The sequence below is a fragment of the Coturnix japonica genome, chromosome 1 (assembly GCF_054131305.1).
Source record: "Coturnix japonica strain WE chromosome 1, WE-NBRP24, whole genome shotgun sequence".
NCBI classification, from domain to species: domain Eukaryota; kingdom Metazoa; phylum Chordata; class Aves; order Galliformes; family Phasianidae; genus Coturnix; species Coturnix japonica.
The window spans coordinates 9083605-9102024 of NC_140663.1; the positions used below are offsets into that span (position 1 = coordinate 9083605).

Genomic DNA, 18420 nt, shown 5'->3' on the forward strand with positions numbered 1-18420 from the left:
TGTAGTTTTTGTTGTATGCTCTCTTTTTTTCCTTTTAATTAAAGTGACAACTGTTAGTACAGAGCTTGCTGCAGAAATATTTTATTCTTAAGGTAAATTATATTTTTTACTGATTTCATAGCCCCATTTATTTAGGAAGGATTTACAATGGATCCAACAGTCTGAGCTTCATAGTTTCTAACATAGATTAATGTCATTCAGTTAATTAATATAAATATTCCATATAAGTAGTCTTCCTCCTGTGACAGTTAATATTTGGAAAAACTTCAGTAGTAACTAAATTGCACAGTACTAGGTGGTTTATGGTCACAAATGTGTAAATACAGGAAATAATAATTCTTATCTTTTTCTTGTTTGCTTTTTGTACGTGTGATATAAGGTACATATCCTTCCTCATTTACCTAAGTTTTGAGACTCTTACTTGATAGTGTGTGAAGCTTCTTCCTCCACTCTGAAATGAGTAAATTATTATTATAAATATGATGATTTTTAAAATAAATATGTATATATTATCCAGTATTTAGGAAGAAAGCTGTGCTGATGTACCCCTGGCAATGCTGTTGCATTTGAACAGTCTGCCACAGCCTTTCCCACATTTCCTTTCTGTGATGCCTTTTCATTTAGACAATATACAATCTTTTCTATTTTATTTTCTTTTCTTCCCCCATAAGGTTGCAATAAGGAATTGCTATCCATTTTTTGTCACCTTTTCACTCACTTTTCCCTTCAGCTGTCAGGTCTCCCATGCTGTCCTATATATGTACACAGATTTGTTGGGAAAGATTGTTGCAGGCTTAGAAAGTGCAGCAGAAAGTGCAGCAGGGCAGCTGAGGGTTTATTTTTGGAAGAAGATCAGTGTGCAGAAAAGCCTTTTCATGCTTATGTCCACGGGGCTTAGTGTCGGTACTGATTTTCTCTTTAGGCTGCTGTTTCATTATCATCATGAGACTGTCTGGGTTACCATGTGGCGTTTTTATTTGCTCACTAGATAAAATCCATGTGGTCATGCTGAGAACTGCAGAAGGCTAAGAAAACTTTTAATGTAGTTTTGTTGAAAAGTAATCTTATCAGTCATATTAGAATCATATGTATGTGTTACATAAAACCCAACTGACAGCTTGTTTCTTTCAAATTTGGTGTGAGAGGATCATTTGATATGTCTATTTTTGCTGGTCTTCAGTTACAGATCACTACATTAATAGTGATTGATAAAAGGTGTCACATGCAGGTCCATGCTGCAGATGGCATAAAATGATTAATCCAGGCAACAGGGATAGGGTATCACTTAATATAGAAAGTACATTGTGATTATTATGACATGAAAATAAAATAATGGGACAGTATTATACTTATTTACACAAATAATATTCCAAACCTTCCAAAATCATTTCTTTCTCCTTCAGTCCAACTGTCTTGTTCCTTCCAGGTTTTTTATTAATTTAGACAAAAAAACAAAAAACAAACAACAACAACAAAAATCTTTGACATAGAATCATAGAATTACCCAGGTTGGAAAAGACCTTGAAGGTCCTCAAGTCCAACCGCAGCCTAAACCAGTACCCAAACTCTAAAAATCCTCCACTAAATCATATCCCTGAGTACCACATCCAAATGGCTCTTAAACACATCCAGGGATGGCGACACGATTCAACTACCTCCCTGGGAAGCCTATTCCAGTACCTAACTACCCTTTCTGTAAAGAAGTTCTTCCTAATATCCGACCTAAACTTGCCCTGGCACAACTTGAGGCCATTTCCTCTCATCCTGTCACTTGTCACTAGTGAGAAGAGGGAAAAAAAAAAAAGAAAAAAAAGACATCTTATAGAACAAAAAATATTGCTAAGCTCCTATGGGGTACTTAAGAGTTGTGTTACCCACCATATTGTTTTATCAACGTGAACGCATGTAATAAAAAAATTAATTTATTTTATATTTTTAGTGAGCACTAGTTGAGTTTTAGCCCATTAGATGGGCTAATAGAACATTTCAAATGGAGTGAGACATCTTTCAGTGAAAAAATTGGCCAATGCACTGATGGAAAAACAAACAGAAATGTGTAGGAGTCTTCATATTGGGACTGAAAGGAAGAAGTTACAGAATGGCAATCTCTGTAGTAACCATATAGTAATCTGAAACAAACAAATTGTAGGAAAAGTTGTATGTCTGAAGCAGTATAAACACGTGACACGTGAAGAGGGAAATAAAAATTACAAGATACAAAGTTTCAGTTCATTCTGATAACAAGGAATGTATTTTAGTGCACTCAGGACACATTATAAATGAAAGCGATATGAAATAGGAAATGACAAATCTTAAGTGTGGAGGTACTGTGAACTTAATTTATGTAAGTAGAAATCCTGTGCAACTTAAATGTAAACTAGTCCAGATTGCTGCTGGCGGGAGAGCACATTAGTACCTGAAATGATAGAGTACCATCTGAGAAATACAATTAATGTATGCAATTAAGCAAGTGTTGTTTGTAGAATTTTGAAAAAAAAAAAAAAAAAAGAAAAAAAGAAAATCTTCATTCATGACAAAAAGCAAGAAAATAAATATAAATGAGTTATAGATGAGTATTTCAGATGAAAAGAAAAGGAATCAAGTGCTTTTATACAGAAAATGACTTGGATTCAAAGTCATGATTAATTTCAAAATGAATGGTTAAAACCTGCTCTGTCATATCTCAGGAAAATAATAATAATCATGTTCTTTAGTCTTTTGCATGGAACTAGAAGTGCTATCCTGATCCGAAGAATGAGGAAGTAACTTTGCAGTGTTGTCTTTGCATGGCTATGGGAAATGACATTCAAGAATGGACTTTAATTTTCTTGAGGTTTTTTCAGTAATTTCTGTAGATCCTACTGTTAAAAAAGTAGAGGAAAGACAGAAAAAACAAAGCATTTATCTTTCAAAGCAGAATCAGCCTCCATATACAGTAACAGAATTCTTGGCCTATTGTACATCTCCATTCTTGTTTCTATCTTGACCCTCCTTTTGAAATTTAGTGAGAGGATATGGGAGAACCAGCATGGATTCACTAAGAATAAATCCTTTTTGACCAACTTTTGTGAGCCAGAAGTGTGCCTTCAATGGACTGCATCAAAAGAAGCGTGGCCAGAGTCCTGCCCCACTACTCTGTACTGGTGAGCCCTCACCTGGAGTACTGCATCCAGATATTAAGTCTTAGTACAACAGAGGCATGGACCTGTTGGAGAACATCCAGAGAAGGGCCAGAGAAATGAAGACAGGCTGAGAGAGCTGGGGCTGTTCAGCCTTGAGAAGAGAATGCTGCAAGTTGACCTGAGAGCAGCCTTTCAGCATCTAAAAGGAGCTACAGGAAGTGACTCATGAGCAGGGTCTGTTGTGACAGAACTAGGGGAAATGGTTCCAGGCTTAAAGAATGTAGATTTAGGTTACATATAAGGGAAAAGTGTTTTACAGTGGGAGTGTTTAGGCACTGGTTTGCCAGAGATGTGGTGGTTGCCCCATCCCTGGAGGCTTTCAGGATGAGGCTGTATCAGGCACTGGGCAACCTGATCGAGCAGCGGATGCCCCTGTTCATTGCAGGGGTGTTGAACAAGATGACTTTTAAAAGTCTCTTCCAACCATAAGGATTCTGTGATTTTATGATTCCAAGAAAACAGCAATGTCAGAGCTTTCTGTTGCAGTCTTGTATAGGCTATTTTATTTAAACCAAAACCAAAGACAATTCAGGCAGTATTTTTTTTTTTTTTCTAGTAGATTCCTCTATAGGAAGCATATTTAAATAAGGATGAAAATGCTTCTTTTCATTAGAAAGAAAGACTTTGTGGCAAAGAATTAAAATTCAGTTAGATCACATAGACTGAAATATGTCCTATGTCTTGTTACCTGGGATGTTCTTTAAGTACAATTCTCTGCTCTTCTCCCTGCTGTTTGGAGTGCAAAACATGTCGTTAAATTTATTTTTTAAAAAAAAAGCATTTTTATACAAGCTGTTGGACACACCAGGACTACAGACAGCTGTCTGGTTTTACCTGCAGATTACATATTTGAAGTCTTTTTTTTTTTTTTTTAAGAAAAAAAAAAAAAAAAAAGACTACAAATATGTAATCTGCAGGTTTTTAAAAAAAAAATAAAAATAAAATCTTTTTTTATTTTTTTATTTCCTCTTTTTTTCCTCTTACAGTTAAGTTTATTAAGCTGATTACAAAAGTAATTAAAATATGTGTCATTCATTATAGGGAGGAACTTTCTCTTTCAGTCATATGGATGATATGCTCACAGAGAATGCTGAGATTTCAGGTGCAGTTTGGCAAGAAGCACAATGGCTAGTATGCACACATTGCATTAATTGCTGTCTGTGAAGGGCATTCTCTAATGCATGATTGCACATAAGACTCAGTCTTTCAGATATAGTAAGAGATTTGCCAGCTGCTGAAATCAGGCATCATCAATACCAGCTTGTGTCCATAAAGGAAGGTTTTACCTGCCAACAGTACAAGGTCAGGTTGCCCTAAGCCCAGTCCTATGTGGCAGTGGCAAATTTCCACTTAACATTTCTTCATCTCTTAAAAATTGAACAAAATTTAATGAATATTCATTCTTACATATCTCACTCTTAAGACTGATCTAGGATAATATTTATTTTTCAGACTGGTCTCCAAGAAACAGCACATGAACAAGGGGAAAAGTCTCTCTTTTGTAAGGCTGTTTGGCATCTGTGACTACTTTGTTTTACTTCCTAAGCTGTAAAAGAACTAGAGTAGTAGACATAAATGATAGAGTAACTATACAAAGGGCAAAGTGAACTGTTTTTTCAAAGAAATCTCAATGAATATATATATTTTTTAAATGTAATTGAATGAAATTTAAATTTTAATAGTTACTCTACAGTGTAGAGTTAAAAGCTATTAAGAACTAGAGTTTGAAATAACTTCATTAGATAGAATATGTACGATGGGATATTAAATATTCCTTTAAATCCTTGAGAGAAAGAAAGAAAGAAAGAAAGAAAGAAAGAAAGAAAGAAAGAAAGAAAGAAAGAAAGAAAGAAAGAAAGAAAGAAAGAAAGAAAGAAAGAAAGAAAGAAAGAAAGAAAGAAAGAAAGAAAGAAAGAAAGAAAGAAAGAAAGAAAGAAAGAAAGAAAGAAAGAAAGAAAGAAAGAAAGAAAGAAAGAAAGAAAGAAAGAAAGAAAGAAAGAAAGAAAGAAAGAAAGAAAGAAAGAAAGAAAGAAAGAAAGAAAGAAAGAAAGAAAGAAAGAGAAAGACTTGGTGTCATGATAGGAACAGTAAATATCCCTCTAATTAGCCTGGTCCTTTCCAGCTGCTCATCTCCCTCAAAGTGTTGTTTTGACTATCAAAGAAATGCCTAAAATGCTTTTAATCTAGAGTGCAGAGGGAAATACTTTGTCACCTCCTTTGTCTGCTTTCCAATATGAGCAATCAAATGTACAAAGAAGTCTTGGGAAAAATGAATTTTTCTTCAGGGAATACTAAATGCTGAATGTCGGGGTGAATTAGCTTAGGGAAAGGAGAAATTCAGTTGTTTTTTGATTCAGCATAGAAACATTTTTAAGATAACCAAAGAAGGAAACATGTCAACTGAGTAAATAGAGCCTGTGTGGAAAACGTAAATAATCAAGAGCTGGATCATGAAAAAGCTGATAGCATAACTTCTTAATCTGAGGGAGGAATAGGAATGATCTGGAGATGTAGCAAGTAGATGGAAAATAACTTGATTCAAAAGGATTGCCTTACATTTATTCCTGAGGTAGTGTGGGGCAGTCTGGTGAGACGAGCACCTTCAGGAGAGCTGAATCAGTAGTGCAAGAGAAGCTACCAGTGTGTCAGCACCCCTTCAGCCAAAACTATGCTGCAAATCCACACCACAGAAGACTACTTCAGGGATCCTTCCGGTTCTTCCAAATGAAATAAATCCATGACTTTCAGTGGGAGGGATTAAGCATACAGCAACTGCATTACATGATGGGTGACATCACCTGTCGGCTTCAGTGTCTCAAGGCATCACTTATATTAGTGCATTCTCTTGGGACAGGATGTGAGCTTAAACACTTTTGTAATCATATGTATGGTTAGTTAGACCCTTGAGGTTTGCAGCCTGTGCCAACTGTTGCACTCTAAACCAAGTTACTGGCACTGCTCCCATGAGCACCAAGGAAAAGGAGAGAAGGAAAGAACAATAATATAGTTTCTGATCATGTGTGTGGACCCCGCAGCCCCAGGAACTTCCTTGACTTTCTCAAGGCCAGAAAGTAGACCAAGGTACCATTTCTTGTTAGGATAGTCACAGCCAGATTGCACAGCTTTTCTCTTTCTAAATGCTGTTGGCACTAATGCTGTAAAAAGGTAATAAAACAGCTGATTTGTACCTACAGCTGGAAAATGATTATATTAAAAACTCTTTTTACATATGTAGGCAGCTCAATGTGGAGGACATGGCCTCCTGATTATCATGTAATATCTCTATATTAAGATCATGTCAGGGTAGACTAATTCAGTTTTTACTTCTACACTTTTGTCTCATGAAAGGTTTAACAACATAAAGACTGAAAGGGCCACATCATCAGTCTTTCATCAATCTAATTATAATGGATTTATCAGAGGTAGAATAGTCTATATCAGTAGGGTATGGGTAAACCTTTGTACTTTTAGCAGAGCAGGAAGGAGCATCACCTGCTAGCATCAGTGAGTTAGGAATGGGTTGCTATAGTACCACAAGGTGGCACTAATAAGATGCAGAACAGCACAAATGAATTCGTGTTCTCTCAGTTCAGTGGAAGGGGTAATTCTCAAATTTTCTAAAGTGTTACATTGTAATTGTGGTAATAGTGTTTTCAAGCTTTACACAAGAAACTATCCCCATTTTTTTTAATGCAGATATGTTTTCATTATGATGCAACAGCAATACAAGCAATATTGACAAAACCAGCAGTTGTATTTTACCACACAACACGTCGGTGTACTTGTGTCTATTTTTCAAAATCCCAAGATCATTAAATGTTTTTCTATCTGTGTATAATTCAGAATCATATTCAAGGAAGGGGAGATTTTCCAATATTTTTTCTTTCATTTTCCAAAGATGGATTTATGTTAGAAAGATTACAATTAGACTAGGAATTTACAAGTTATCACTGCAGCTTGGAATTAAGGATTTAATGGAAGTGATCCTAGATGCTCAATCATGCAAAGACTTGAGAAGGTATTTTATCAAATGCATTACATCATTTTTCACATCTATAAACTCAAAGATGTTGAGCTTGAAATTATCTTTTGAATGCAAGTATTTATGAGATAAATTATTACCATCTCCCATGTTGTTTTCATATTTTATTTTATTTTATTTTATTTTATTTTATTTTATTTTATTTTATTTTATTTTATTTTATTTTATTTTTTCCAATTCTGAACCTTTTTCTGGAGAGTACCTAGAGAAAGAGAAAAATCATAGTTTGGACATAAGAATCAAAAATACAACTTGGTATATTTCTGTTGGTGTTTCATGCTGTTCTCTAACTGGATGTCAAATTTTGATTTTTATCTGGAAAACCTACTACATTTTCAGTAGACCCATTGAGATCCAGACAGCTCCTATCTTTTATTTTGGTTTTAGGGTTTTTGTTTGTTTGTTTGTTTGTTTGTTTCCCCCTAATTCTTCTGTTACTTTTTAATAATTTGAATGTTATTTTTGTACATGAAGAGAACAAATGGATCTCCCTTTTAAGGCTGGACTTTCCCTTGGGAAAGGTTTGGGGAAAGAAGACCTGTGTGAAAGAACCCTGGAGCCTATTGTGTTTGCAGAATCTGAGGTCTCTCAGAGAAGTACAGAAAAGAAATAATAGCAGGTCTCAGTGGCTATTTCAGATGAAAAACAACTTCTAGGGATCAAAGATACTTGGCAGTTAGTTTCATCGTAGAAATCCACTTACTTGGTGGAAACAAAACTTGAAAGGAGGAACAAATAAAGGGAGAGATGCTTATATCTATCATTTCTGATCTGGTTAGTTGCTCCAAGTTTTCTCAGCCACAATATTCCTAGTAAAAATAATTAAATCTGGTTTTTTATTTGTTGTTTTTTGCTTGTTTGTTTGTTTTGTTTTTGTTTTGTTGTTCTTGTTGTTTTCTTTTCTTTTCTTTTTTTTTTTTTTTTTTTTTTTTTTTAAAGTTTAAATATCTTCTGTCTTTTTTGGAGAGATGTCTATAAGAAAAAGGTATACACAGACACATCTCAGTCCTTTGGCTGACACTAGATCCCGTCACAGAAAATGTTAGCACAGACCATGTTTTTTTGCTAAAATTGGCTTGTTAATTTGACTTTCTGACTCATTTTTCCAGCTGGTCTGTCATTCTACTCAATTCCAGATGAGGCAATAGGAAAAAGAAAACTCTTTTGAATGTTCCACTCTCTTGCCAAACCAAGTAACAATTAAAAACTCAAATTTTCATTGCAGTTCTTTATCTCTGTTAATTATCCAAGGAACACTAAATCAGATATATTGTCCTCTGGTTGTTGTCAATAATTTAAATTCTGAATTCTTTATAGATTAGTTGCAGATTTAACATGCTGCTTCTTTTCCCTAAATTACATAGCATTTTGCAACTTGAGTCCAACACAGTGCTTTAATTTTGTATTTGAGATCAAATGCTACACAGTCCAGTCTAATTGACTCGTGTTTTATACACACACACTAGCAAACCCACATGACTCTCTCATACTTAATTAGTTGCTTTTAATCCAAAAGGGTCATTGGATCACTCAACTATCTAACAAGTGGTCTTTAGCGGGTTTTTTCTTGTTTCACTATAATTTTTTAAGAGTAATTTAATCTTAATTGCTTAGAGAACACTAAGCTTGGAAAAGAGCTGTGAGTCCCCCAAAAACAAGAAGTGTCATAGATGGGCAGTGAGTTGAGAGATATGAATATAAAACAGCGTGATATTTAACTTGGAAAAAATAGATGGTAATTAAGTAGAAACAGAAAGATCCCTTAGAAGGATGCTGGCACTTTTTGTAAAAAAAAAAAAAAAGCTGGCACTTTGTAAAAAAAGGTTAAAAACAAATGGGAACAAACAAATGATGGCAAATGAAATACTATTTTACAACGTGATATGTAATAAAACAGGTAAATGAGATGCAGACATATCAAAGTTGTGCTCCTACTAGCAATATTGATATTTTCAAGGTAATTGAAGGTATTTTTCATCTGTTTATGCCTTTATGAACTACGAGAACAAAATTCAGCATCAGACACATAATCATTCACATACCTGTTTGTATAACTAAAACTGCAACTGGTTTGAGTTGTTATTGAGGAATGACCTTAAACAGGGTAGTTTTGTTAAAACTTCAATATTTCTCTCTTTTTTCAAAAAAAATTTGCATAAGTAGCTCCTTTAATTCTACCAGAAGGAGAAACAAAGGGTTTCTCAACAAACAGAGCAGATCAAAACATATTCCTAATTAAAATGACATCTAGCACAAAGCTTGGTTTGCCCTTTTTCCATGTAGGGGTCATAAGTAATAAAATTTCACCAATTTATACCTGTTGACTGATGATTTGGAATTATTCCTGTAGCTCCTGGTTAATACATTGACTCTAACTGTGTCACACAATTTCTGTTGATTATTTGACAATTAAAAGTATATGTAGCACATATTAAAAAAGTGAAGAAAAATTGATTGAATACCACCTAATAACATCAATCAGAAAGTAGTTTGCAAGGAGTCTATGAAGTGTCATATTTAATGTATTTAAAGAAAACAGTACTTTATTACTGAATCCCATGGAAAGTAATTCATATTTTGTTTTCATATTACGATCTGTGTTTTGTAAAGTGAAGTGGTAAAGTTAAAGGTCCATGAAGATATGCTAGAAAAGGAAAGACTGTGTGGTTGTAGGATAATCCATCAGAGGGGCATAAAAATAGTTATCAGCTTATTAAAACTACTGGGAAAATATTTTTCCCACCTTCTTCAGAAAAGTTCAGCTTCTGAGCAGAATATTCTGAAATAAACTGAATATTTAGAATAAACTGAAACATAGTATATATAGCTTTTCTCTGCATCTTGTAGGATTTTTAACCTACATACAAACATAATGCATTTAAATTACTTCATTTTATTTTGTTAATTTATTGTTATTTATTTTAGTTTGTCCTATCAGTATGATAGAAGATAAAGGCAACTAATTTAATACAAAACTGAAGTGTTAAAATAAGTGGACTAGAAAAATTTAAAAAGAAATTCAAATGCTTTACAGACAATAAGCAGTATTAGAACTTTAAAGTATGAAAGATGTATGAAAGAAAATTATTGGTGAGTTCTACTTGTTGGGACAAAATAGAATAGGTAAATATAAATATCATAATACCAGTGAATCTATGGTATTGATATCAACTTGGAAGTTCAGAGATTTATTTTTCACTTCAAATATAATAAAATAAATAAATAAATCCAAGTGTCATTAACTTGAATGTCACAGCTAAATAATGGTTTTTAGTTAAGTTTTATGTCTATTTTGTTTCGTTTTGTTTCTGATATGCTTAGGTACGTGTGTTCACATTTTCTGTTGGTCAACATAATTACGACAAAGGACCTATACAGTGGATGGCCTGTGAAAATAAAGGTACTATGTCTTTGAAACTGTTCTTTGCTAGAACAATTTCTTAAACATTCTTTAAAAATTACGTATTTTTGATATTTTTTTTTTCTCAGTGTAACTTGCAGGTTTCTTGTATTTTTAATCAGTTAAAAAAAAAAAGCTGATGAAATGTGTAAACTTATGTGGATAAATAATAAGTTTTGTGTCTATTTGTTGTTATATAATACACAGTTGTAAGAAAAGTATTATTGCAGTATTTGTTATAATTATAATAAGATATTATGGTTAAATTTTCAATGTTCTTGTTGTAATTGTTATCTATGAAAACATGGAACTGATGACAGATAAGAAAATTAGTCAAAGCTGTTTTATATTAAGGAGCTTGGACAAAATGATCTTTTGTTCAGTTGGTTGGCTGATTGAATTTCTTTCTTTCTTTCTTTCTTTCTTTCTTTCTTTCTTTCTTTCTTTCTTTCTTTCTTTCTTTCTTTCTTTCTTTCTTTCTTTCTTTCTTTCTTTCTTTCTTTCTTTCTTTCTTTCTTTCTTTCTTTCTTTCTTTCTTTCTTTCTTTCTTTCTTTCTTTCTTTCTTTCTTTCTTTCTTTCTTTCTTTCTTTCTTTCTTTCTTCTTCTTCTTCCTTCCTTCCTTCCTTCCTTCCTTCCTTCCTTCCTTCCTTCCTTCCTTCCTTCCTTCCTTCCTTCCTTCCTTCCTTCCTTCCTTCCTTCCTTCCTTCCTTCCTTCCTTCCTTCCTTCCTTCCTTCCTTCCTTCCTTCCTTCCTTCCTTCCTTCCTTCCTTCCTTCCTTCCTTCCTTCCTTCCTTCCTTCCTTCCTTCCTTCCTTCCTTCCTTCCTTCCTTCCTTCCTTCCTTCCTTCCTTCCTTCCTTCCTTCCTTCCTTCCTTCCTTCCTTCCTTCCTTCCTTCCTTCCTTCCTTCCTTCCTTCCTTCCTTCCTTCCTTCCTTCCTTCCTTCCTTCCTTCCTTCCTTCCTTTCTTTCTTTCTTTCTTTTTTTATTTTTTTTTTCCTCCAAAACATAGAAAAGACCAGATGACTTGCATTAATCCTCCTCCCTCCCCCACAAAATATTATAATTACTCTTTCTGTGATTTCTTAGTTTCTAAGTGCATGCTAAATATATGATTTTTTATTTTTTTTTTTCACACGGAAAGAAATGAAAGGAATGAATGTAAGGACGTAAAAACCTTCCTCCTAATTTTTTTGCTTGAAAAAAAAATGTGGAAACATGCTTTCATAATGAGTGTGAGAAGAAAGTCTAGATGCCATTTTAGTAGGGAAGGAGACAAAAAGTAAACAGAGATACATTGCAAAAGAGAAATTTTTAAAAATTAGGTAAGACAATGATACAGACACAGAAAGGGTAATGATAGAGAAGAATCCATAACCTACTTAAACAACACATGTATCATAACCTCACAAATCTCTCAGAATGCTGACTTAAATTATGCAAGACATTCTATAGATTGCATTGTCCGATATTTACAGAAAATCAGCATTTGATTTTTGAAAACATTTTTTAAGTATTGTCTTTGTATCTCTGTTTACTGCTTTTAAACTCCATTCTGTTAAATTCAGACCAACTCACTTGCAGAATAATCTCATGTTATTTTATAATCAAAGGAAAATGATCATACTCATCTTTCCAAAATTAATGGAATTTGTTATTTTGCACATCCCCCCCAAAAAAATGAAAAATTGTCTTTAACTTTTTTCTTAATTAAAGCTTTTGATTTGTTATCAAGTCACACATTACTTTTGACAAAGTAGGCGAGTCATCTCATTAGTCTTACCTCTCTTGTTCTGCTCTCCTTCCCTCTGATTTGACTTACTCATGTGGTCTGAAGCTGGAACTTGCATTAGGAGCTTTATGTCCCTTTCTTTTTAGTCTTATTGATAAATATGGGCAATATTTTTAATCCAGACAAATAAGAGATAATATCAATAATGAAAAAAGGATGTATATGATGTTCAGTTTAGAAGAAATGCTGGATACAGTTTTTCTGTTCTTTCCAGATTGCCTTTTTATCCTGTGAACTTCAACAGACTATAGCTATTCTTGTATTCTTATATGAGTGCATTCAACATATAATTCCATTGCTATCACAGCACTGTTAAATCCCCATTAAATATGCTGGCACTTCAGAGTAACGGGTAGTACAAGAATACAAATTCAGTACATTATTGTAGTTTTAAAAATAACAGACAAAAGAAATACATAGTACAGTCTGGCTGCTGAAGAGTAACTAGGTTGGCCTGTATGGCATGTGGGTCAATGTGTTGCTATGGCATTGACAAAAAAAGTGTTTCATTCATACACAGTACTTTCTATAAAGTTTTAATTATACATTATGAGTAAAATTAAATGCCTTAAGATGAAGAAACTAGAACTGTTTTATATTAAGACAGTGTTATTTCTGTTCCCAATTTTAGGTTATTATTATGAAATTCCATCCATTGGAGCCATAAGAATAAACACCCAGGTAAGCATGTTTGCAAAATGCAGATACAGTTGCAACACAGAGAAGTAGGGAAATTTCTGTTCTAAACTATTTTCTAACATAGAGTACATTAAGAACAGAGAAAAAGTTAAGTTTTTCATTTACATATGACGTATTATTCTGATAGAATATTCTCATTTATTTTTTCCTTCTGTATAGTTACAGTAAGCCAATTTACAATATTATCTCAGTTATTCTTGGCAGCTAGCCCACATTGAGTTGCATGCATGCTAGTCATGCTAGCATCCTCTAAAACTGGCTGGCCACATGAACACAACCTCAAGTTTGAAATAATCTGCATCCTGTAACACTTTTCAGACAATAATTTTATTCTGGGCTCAGTTTTCCTCCTTGCCTTTTGTGGCTCCTCTTTGATCCTGAGGTATAAAGTTCTTTAAAACTAGAATTTTTTTATAACTTTTCTGGACAGGTTTGCATTGCATGGAGAAGGCAGTGGGTCTGTGTAAGGGCATAAATCTCACGAAATCTCTGAACTCAACTGAGCAGAAACAGTGGCCTGGTACATTCCCACTTATTTGAGAGGTTCCTGTCTCTTTTGTATTGAAGAATCTGTGATCTGCCCATAATTTCATTAACATAAACATCTAATCTTTGAATAGATATAACTAATTATCACTTCATGAAAAGAGAGGAGTGGTTGTATATCTATATGATCCAACTGTGATAGAGCAACTGTCACGGAAATATAGGAATAGTCTTGGCAGTCCATACTGCAGTCTGAAGACTGAAATATTGGGTAGTAAAATTATAAATAAATATGTAAGTAAAATACCTGTGTTAGTGGTGAATGTTGACTTTTTTTCACTTATCATTTTTGTGTGTGTGTGTTTTGTTTTGTTTTGTTTTTCTAAGTTGCTTATATTTTCTTATTTGTTTTCTTATGCTGTTTTTGGATGTGGGTCTAATAATTGCTTTTTGAAAAGATTATTACTCTTTTTTTTCAGGAATATCTGGACGTTTTGGGTAGGCCAATGGTGTTAGCTGGCGAGAAAGCCAAACAGGTCCAATGGACAAACGTCTATCTAGATGCTCTGGTATGACAGTTATTTATTAAAGTAAAATTGGTCTCTTCAGAAGAAAGGCATATGATATCAGTTAGTACAGGGATTCATTCGCCACAGTCCTAAGGACTTTTTTTTTTTTTTTTTTAATAATTCCAAACATAGTATTTCCAGCATTTGAACTGTTCAATAGAGCAACTTTCTGAACAGCTTATGCCAATATGCTGGTCTTTGCTTGTATCTGGTGTTTTCATTACTTGTTCTCAACTTTAACGGAGAAAAGCCATTCTGCACACAGTCATCGGTGTCAACAAATTAACAAAAACTAGAAAAATCAAACAGTTTCCCAGTGTTATACTTGTTCTACAGTAGAGATCATCAATTATATTACATGTGTAGAGGTGTTTTTTTTTTTGTTTTCTTTGTTTGTTTTGTTTTGTTTATTTCCCAGTGACTCAAGGGAAAATGAAACCTGTCTCAGTTCTACTGGGTATTCGTACAAATTTTGAACTTGAATCTTCAGTTGATCATAGCTGTAATTACTTGCTTGCTCAAAGCAATGATTTCTTTAGTTGGACAGCGTATATACTTGGGAAATAAAGAGTTATATGAAATACTTTCTTTACTGTTGAACTTATAACAAATCTTGTAAAACAAACATATTCAGAGAGCTACAAACAGTGAAGTATTATTAGCAGCAATCTAATCTGTGTCTTTAGATAACCTTCTTCTGAGTAACTCTATCTAGACAAGAAATACTGTTAAATGGTCATCTGGAACCATGTATCTATTTAAGGTCACATGGTCAATAATGTTATGTCAAAATCCACTTCCTCCTGTCAGTCAGCATTATTGTAAACTTTTATCAGTACATCATAGAACTAAGTATTACACACAGAGGAACCCGTTTTTCTTTGGAATTTCAATGACCTGAAGTTCATTAACCATGTTTTCTGGGTTACTGTTGAGGTACTTACTGGAAATATAAAGGATGTTGTGACGAAAGTTCTTATTTTCTGTACATATCCTGTTGTAAAGCCAAAGCTAAATTTGTAACTAGGAAAAGAGATCTGCTTAATGAAGAGTGGTATCTCCAAACTTCTCTCATGTTGCTGTGTGTTTTCATTGGGTTAATTCAGTCTTTCCTTCAAGTTTCCTGCATGAGTGTGCTTTGTAAGCATGCTTGTAAGCATGTATATCACAGAACTGTTGAAGATATTTTAGTATATAATCATAGGTATATTTGTGTGTGCATGCATACGTACATATTTATAAAAAGTAGGGCATTTTAGTAATAGTATTTATTAGCTGGAGACCAACCCATGCTAAACCATCAGAGGTGAAGGTTGAAATCTGTAAACTTTCTCATCATGGAGGCACAGGTATACCTAGTCCAGTCCCATGTTTTTTCTCAAGTCTTCACATTAGCAACAATTAGAATTGACTTGTAACAATGGATCTTTATCTTAATCAGTGTCCTGTACAACTTTTTCTTCATCTTTTCTTTTTTTTCATTTCTTTCCTTTTTTATTTTTTTTTCTTCTTTCTTTCTTTCTTTCTTTCTTTCTTTCTTTCTTTCTTTCTTTCTTTCTTTCTTTCTTTCTTTCTTTCTTTCTTTCTTTCTTTCTTTCTTTCTTTCTTTCTTTCTTTCTTTCTTTCTTTCTTTCTTTCTTTCTTTCTTTCTTTCTTTCTTTCTTTCTTCCTTTCTTCTTAATACTCTAATCTAACATTTAACTACAGTAATCCCAGGATTTTTTCTAATGTATTATAGTTATCCTCTGTTATACTGAATATTCAAATTTAAGAATACCGTTCAATATGACCAGAACAGACTAGGGAGTTTGGCAGAGTGGAGCATGATGAGATTCAACAGGAGCAAGTGTAGAGTCTTACATTAGGTTCCCCTGTATTACAGGGTTGGACTCAATGATTTCTAGTGATACTTTTCCAGCCCTGCAATTCTGTGATTCTGTGGTCCTGTGAATGTTTGTTATTAAACTGAAAAGTCTTTTCATCTCCTTTGTATGTGTTTATTTCTTAGGAGCTGGGCCTTGTGATTACAGGAACTCTGCCTGTCTTCAATCTAACAAAAGAACAAAACGGAAAAATAGTAAGCAGTTATTTAAAGCAAGCAAACAATTAAATTTAATGTTAAATAATTTGAAAAAAATGTGCATTTCCATAGAGTTTTCTACAATTTAATTGTCTTTCATGTCAGAAATAATAGGTCAGCTCTCATTCCCTGTTAACATCTTGGGAACGAGGAAGTTCAGATCATTCATTTTGTAGTTCTGAGTTTCAGGGTATGACATTCCTTGTTTTATCTCTATGACCTGGTGGCAGTGAGAATGAACTAAGTGCTCAGGAGATGGGAAGTAGAAAGTGACATTTTTTAGGCCTTGCCAGGAAGGAAAGCCCAGATAAATGTATAACAAATCTATGAAGCTGTAACAATTCAGGGTAAAAGGCCATGATGCCAACTTTAAATTAATTAGTTGTAATGATGGTAGAAAATAGCACTGTGGGTACAGATTAAAATCTAACTATTAAGTTTTCCTAGTGCTGTTACAGTCTAATAAGTTTAATGATCAGCTGCCCAACCTGACAGTGTATTAGTAGGTCTACATGGGTGCTAGTAACTCATAATAGTTTGACAAGCAGTATGTTTTGCTTGTTTTCTTGCATTTACTGTTTGTTCATCCAGGAATGCATACATTATTGTCTTCTGTAACAATTTCCATACTTTGTACTAAATTATGAATATTATTTTTAATCACATTGGTTATCATTAAAAATATTTTAAATAGGCCCAATAGTAAATAGGCAACTCTTCAAATACTTTTGTCAAACAAGAGATGAAGGCAAAATATGTCAAACATTACCTAACATTTTGGAATCTTGCCAGAATCAGCTGATTCTTGGAGTAATGGGGGTTGATGTCTCTCTGGAAGACATAAAAAAGCTGACACCTCGATTTACGGTGAGTTGGTTGTGTTGATGGTTTTTCTTGATATTTGATTTATTTACGGTTACTTTGTGTGCTCTTTCATCAGTCATACAGCAATGGCTGGATGTGAGTTAAAATACCAGCAGGCTTCTTTTCATATACTCTTTTCTATTGTTGTAGTTTTTCTGACCAGCCAAATCTGGGCTTCTGTGTGTATTCTCCATCAGAATGCATCTGTAAAAGCCAACTTTTACACAAGGGGATATATTCCAAGTATTTATTATTCTGTAGCCTCGGGCGTTACTGTTCAAATGAGTGCTTGATTCTTGCCAGAGTCCAGAGTATACAATTAACTATAACTAGTAATAATACTTATCATTTTAGAGGACATTTATTTATATAATAATTCTTAATTATAAGTCTGTCTATACACTATTCAATATGATTGATTTCTATATTTAAACATCTAGCTAGGGAATTTCTAAGAAAATAACCATTGCTGGGGAAAATAGCATCTGGGGAAACAAAGGAACATCATGCATTTTCCAAAGGCAAATGGAGAGTCTCCCATCAAGGATGGGAAAATCCCATGCCACAGTACAGTCTGTGGGCAGACTGCCTGAAAAAGCAGGAAAGGAACAGAGGGGTTCATAATGGAAGACAAGCTGAACAGAATTCAGCAATAGGTCCTGATAGGAAAGGTCAGCTGTGTAGTGAGCTTATTCAGTACACTTCTTTCAGGACTGGGCCTCATGAACTCCAGATCAGTACAAATGATTATATTAAGTTTATTATTCTAAAAGAGTAAACATTAAAAATAAAAGAAAATTTAAATAAATAAATAAATAAATAAATAAATAAATCTGTAAATTAATGTCTCACATACTTATGATGCCTGAAGCAATATCTTTTCCTCAATGTAACTACTGCTATAAAGCTACTGGTTAATCTCTCTTTATTACTAAGGATTTACTGCACTTCATTTCTTTCTTTCAGCTTTGTCCAAATGGATACTACTTTGCAATTGATCCTAATGGGTATGTGCTACTTCATCCAAATCTTCAACCAAAGGTATGAGAAACTTTCTAATTTATTCACTGTAGTATAAGGACATTGTGAAAAGTAACATGAATAAATAAGAACTGCTTAGATTACCAGAGAACAATAATAAAGAATTCTTCATTGTGGGGTGCCAGGAAAGCCATGGTGTGTATATGGTGTAATCCAAATCCACTTAAGTAGCAAGAAGCTGAGCACTGATTTTTGTTGAATTTTGATATAAGAAAAATAAGAAAAATGCATATTTTACACAGACATCTATAGATATGAAATAAGAATT

At 33.7% G+C, this 18420-nt stretch overlaps 1 protein-coding gene across 12 annotated transcripts in view; it reads left to right on the top strand.

Annotated features, from left to right (window-relative positions):
* The window catches only part of CACNA2D1 (calcium voltage-gated channel auxiliary subunit alpha2delta 1), a 326739-nt gene that overhangs the window by 264502 nt on the left and 43817 nt on the right, over positions 1-18420 (top strand). For all 12 annotated transcript variants that reach the window (XM_015878850.3, XM_032442202.2, XM_015879288.3 and 9 more), the window contains exons 13-18: positions 10546-10624; positions 13045-13094; positions 14078-14167; positions 16176-16244; positions 17040-17114; positions 18078-18152. In XM_015878850.3, coding sequence (XP_015734336.1) covers positions 10546-10624; positions 13045-13094; positions 14078-14167; positions 16176-16244; positions 17040-17114; positions 18078-18152 — 438 coding nt within the window. The remainder of the gene's footprint in view (positions 1-10545; positions 10625-13044; positions 13095-14077; positions 14168-16175; positions 16245-17039; positions 17115-18077; positions 18153-18420) is intronic.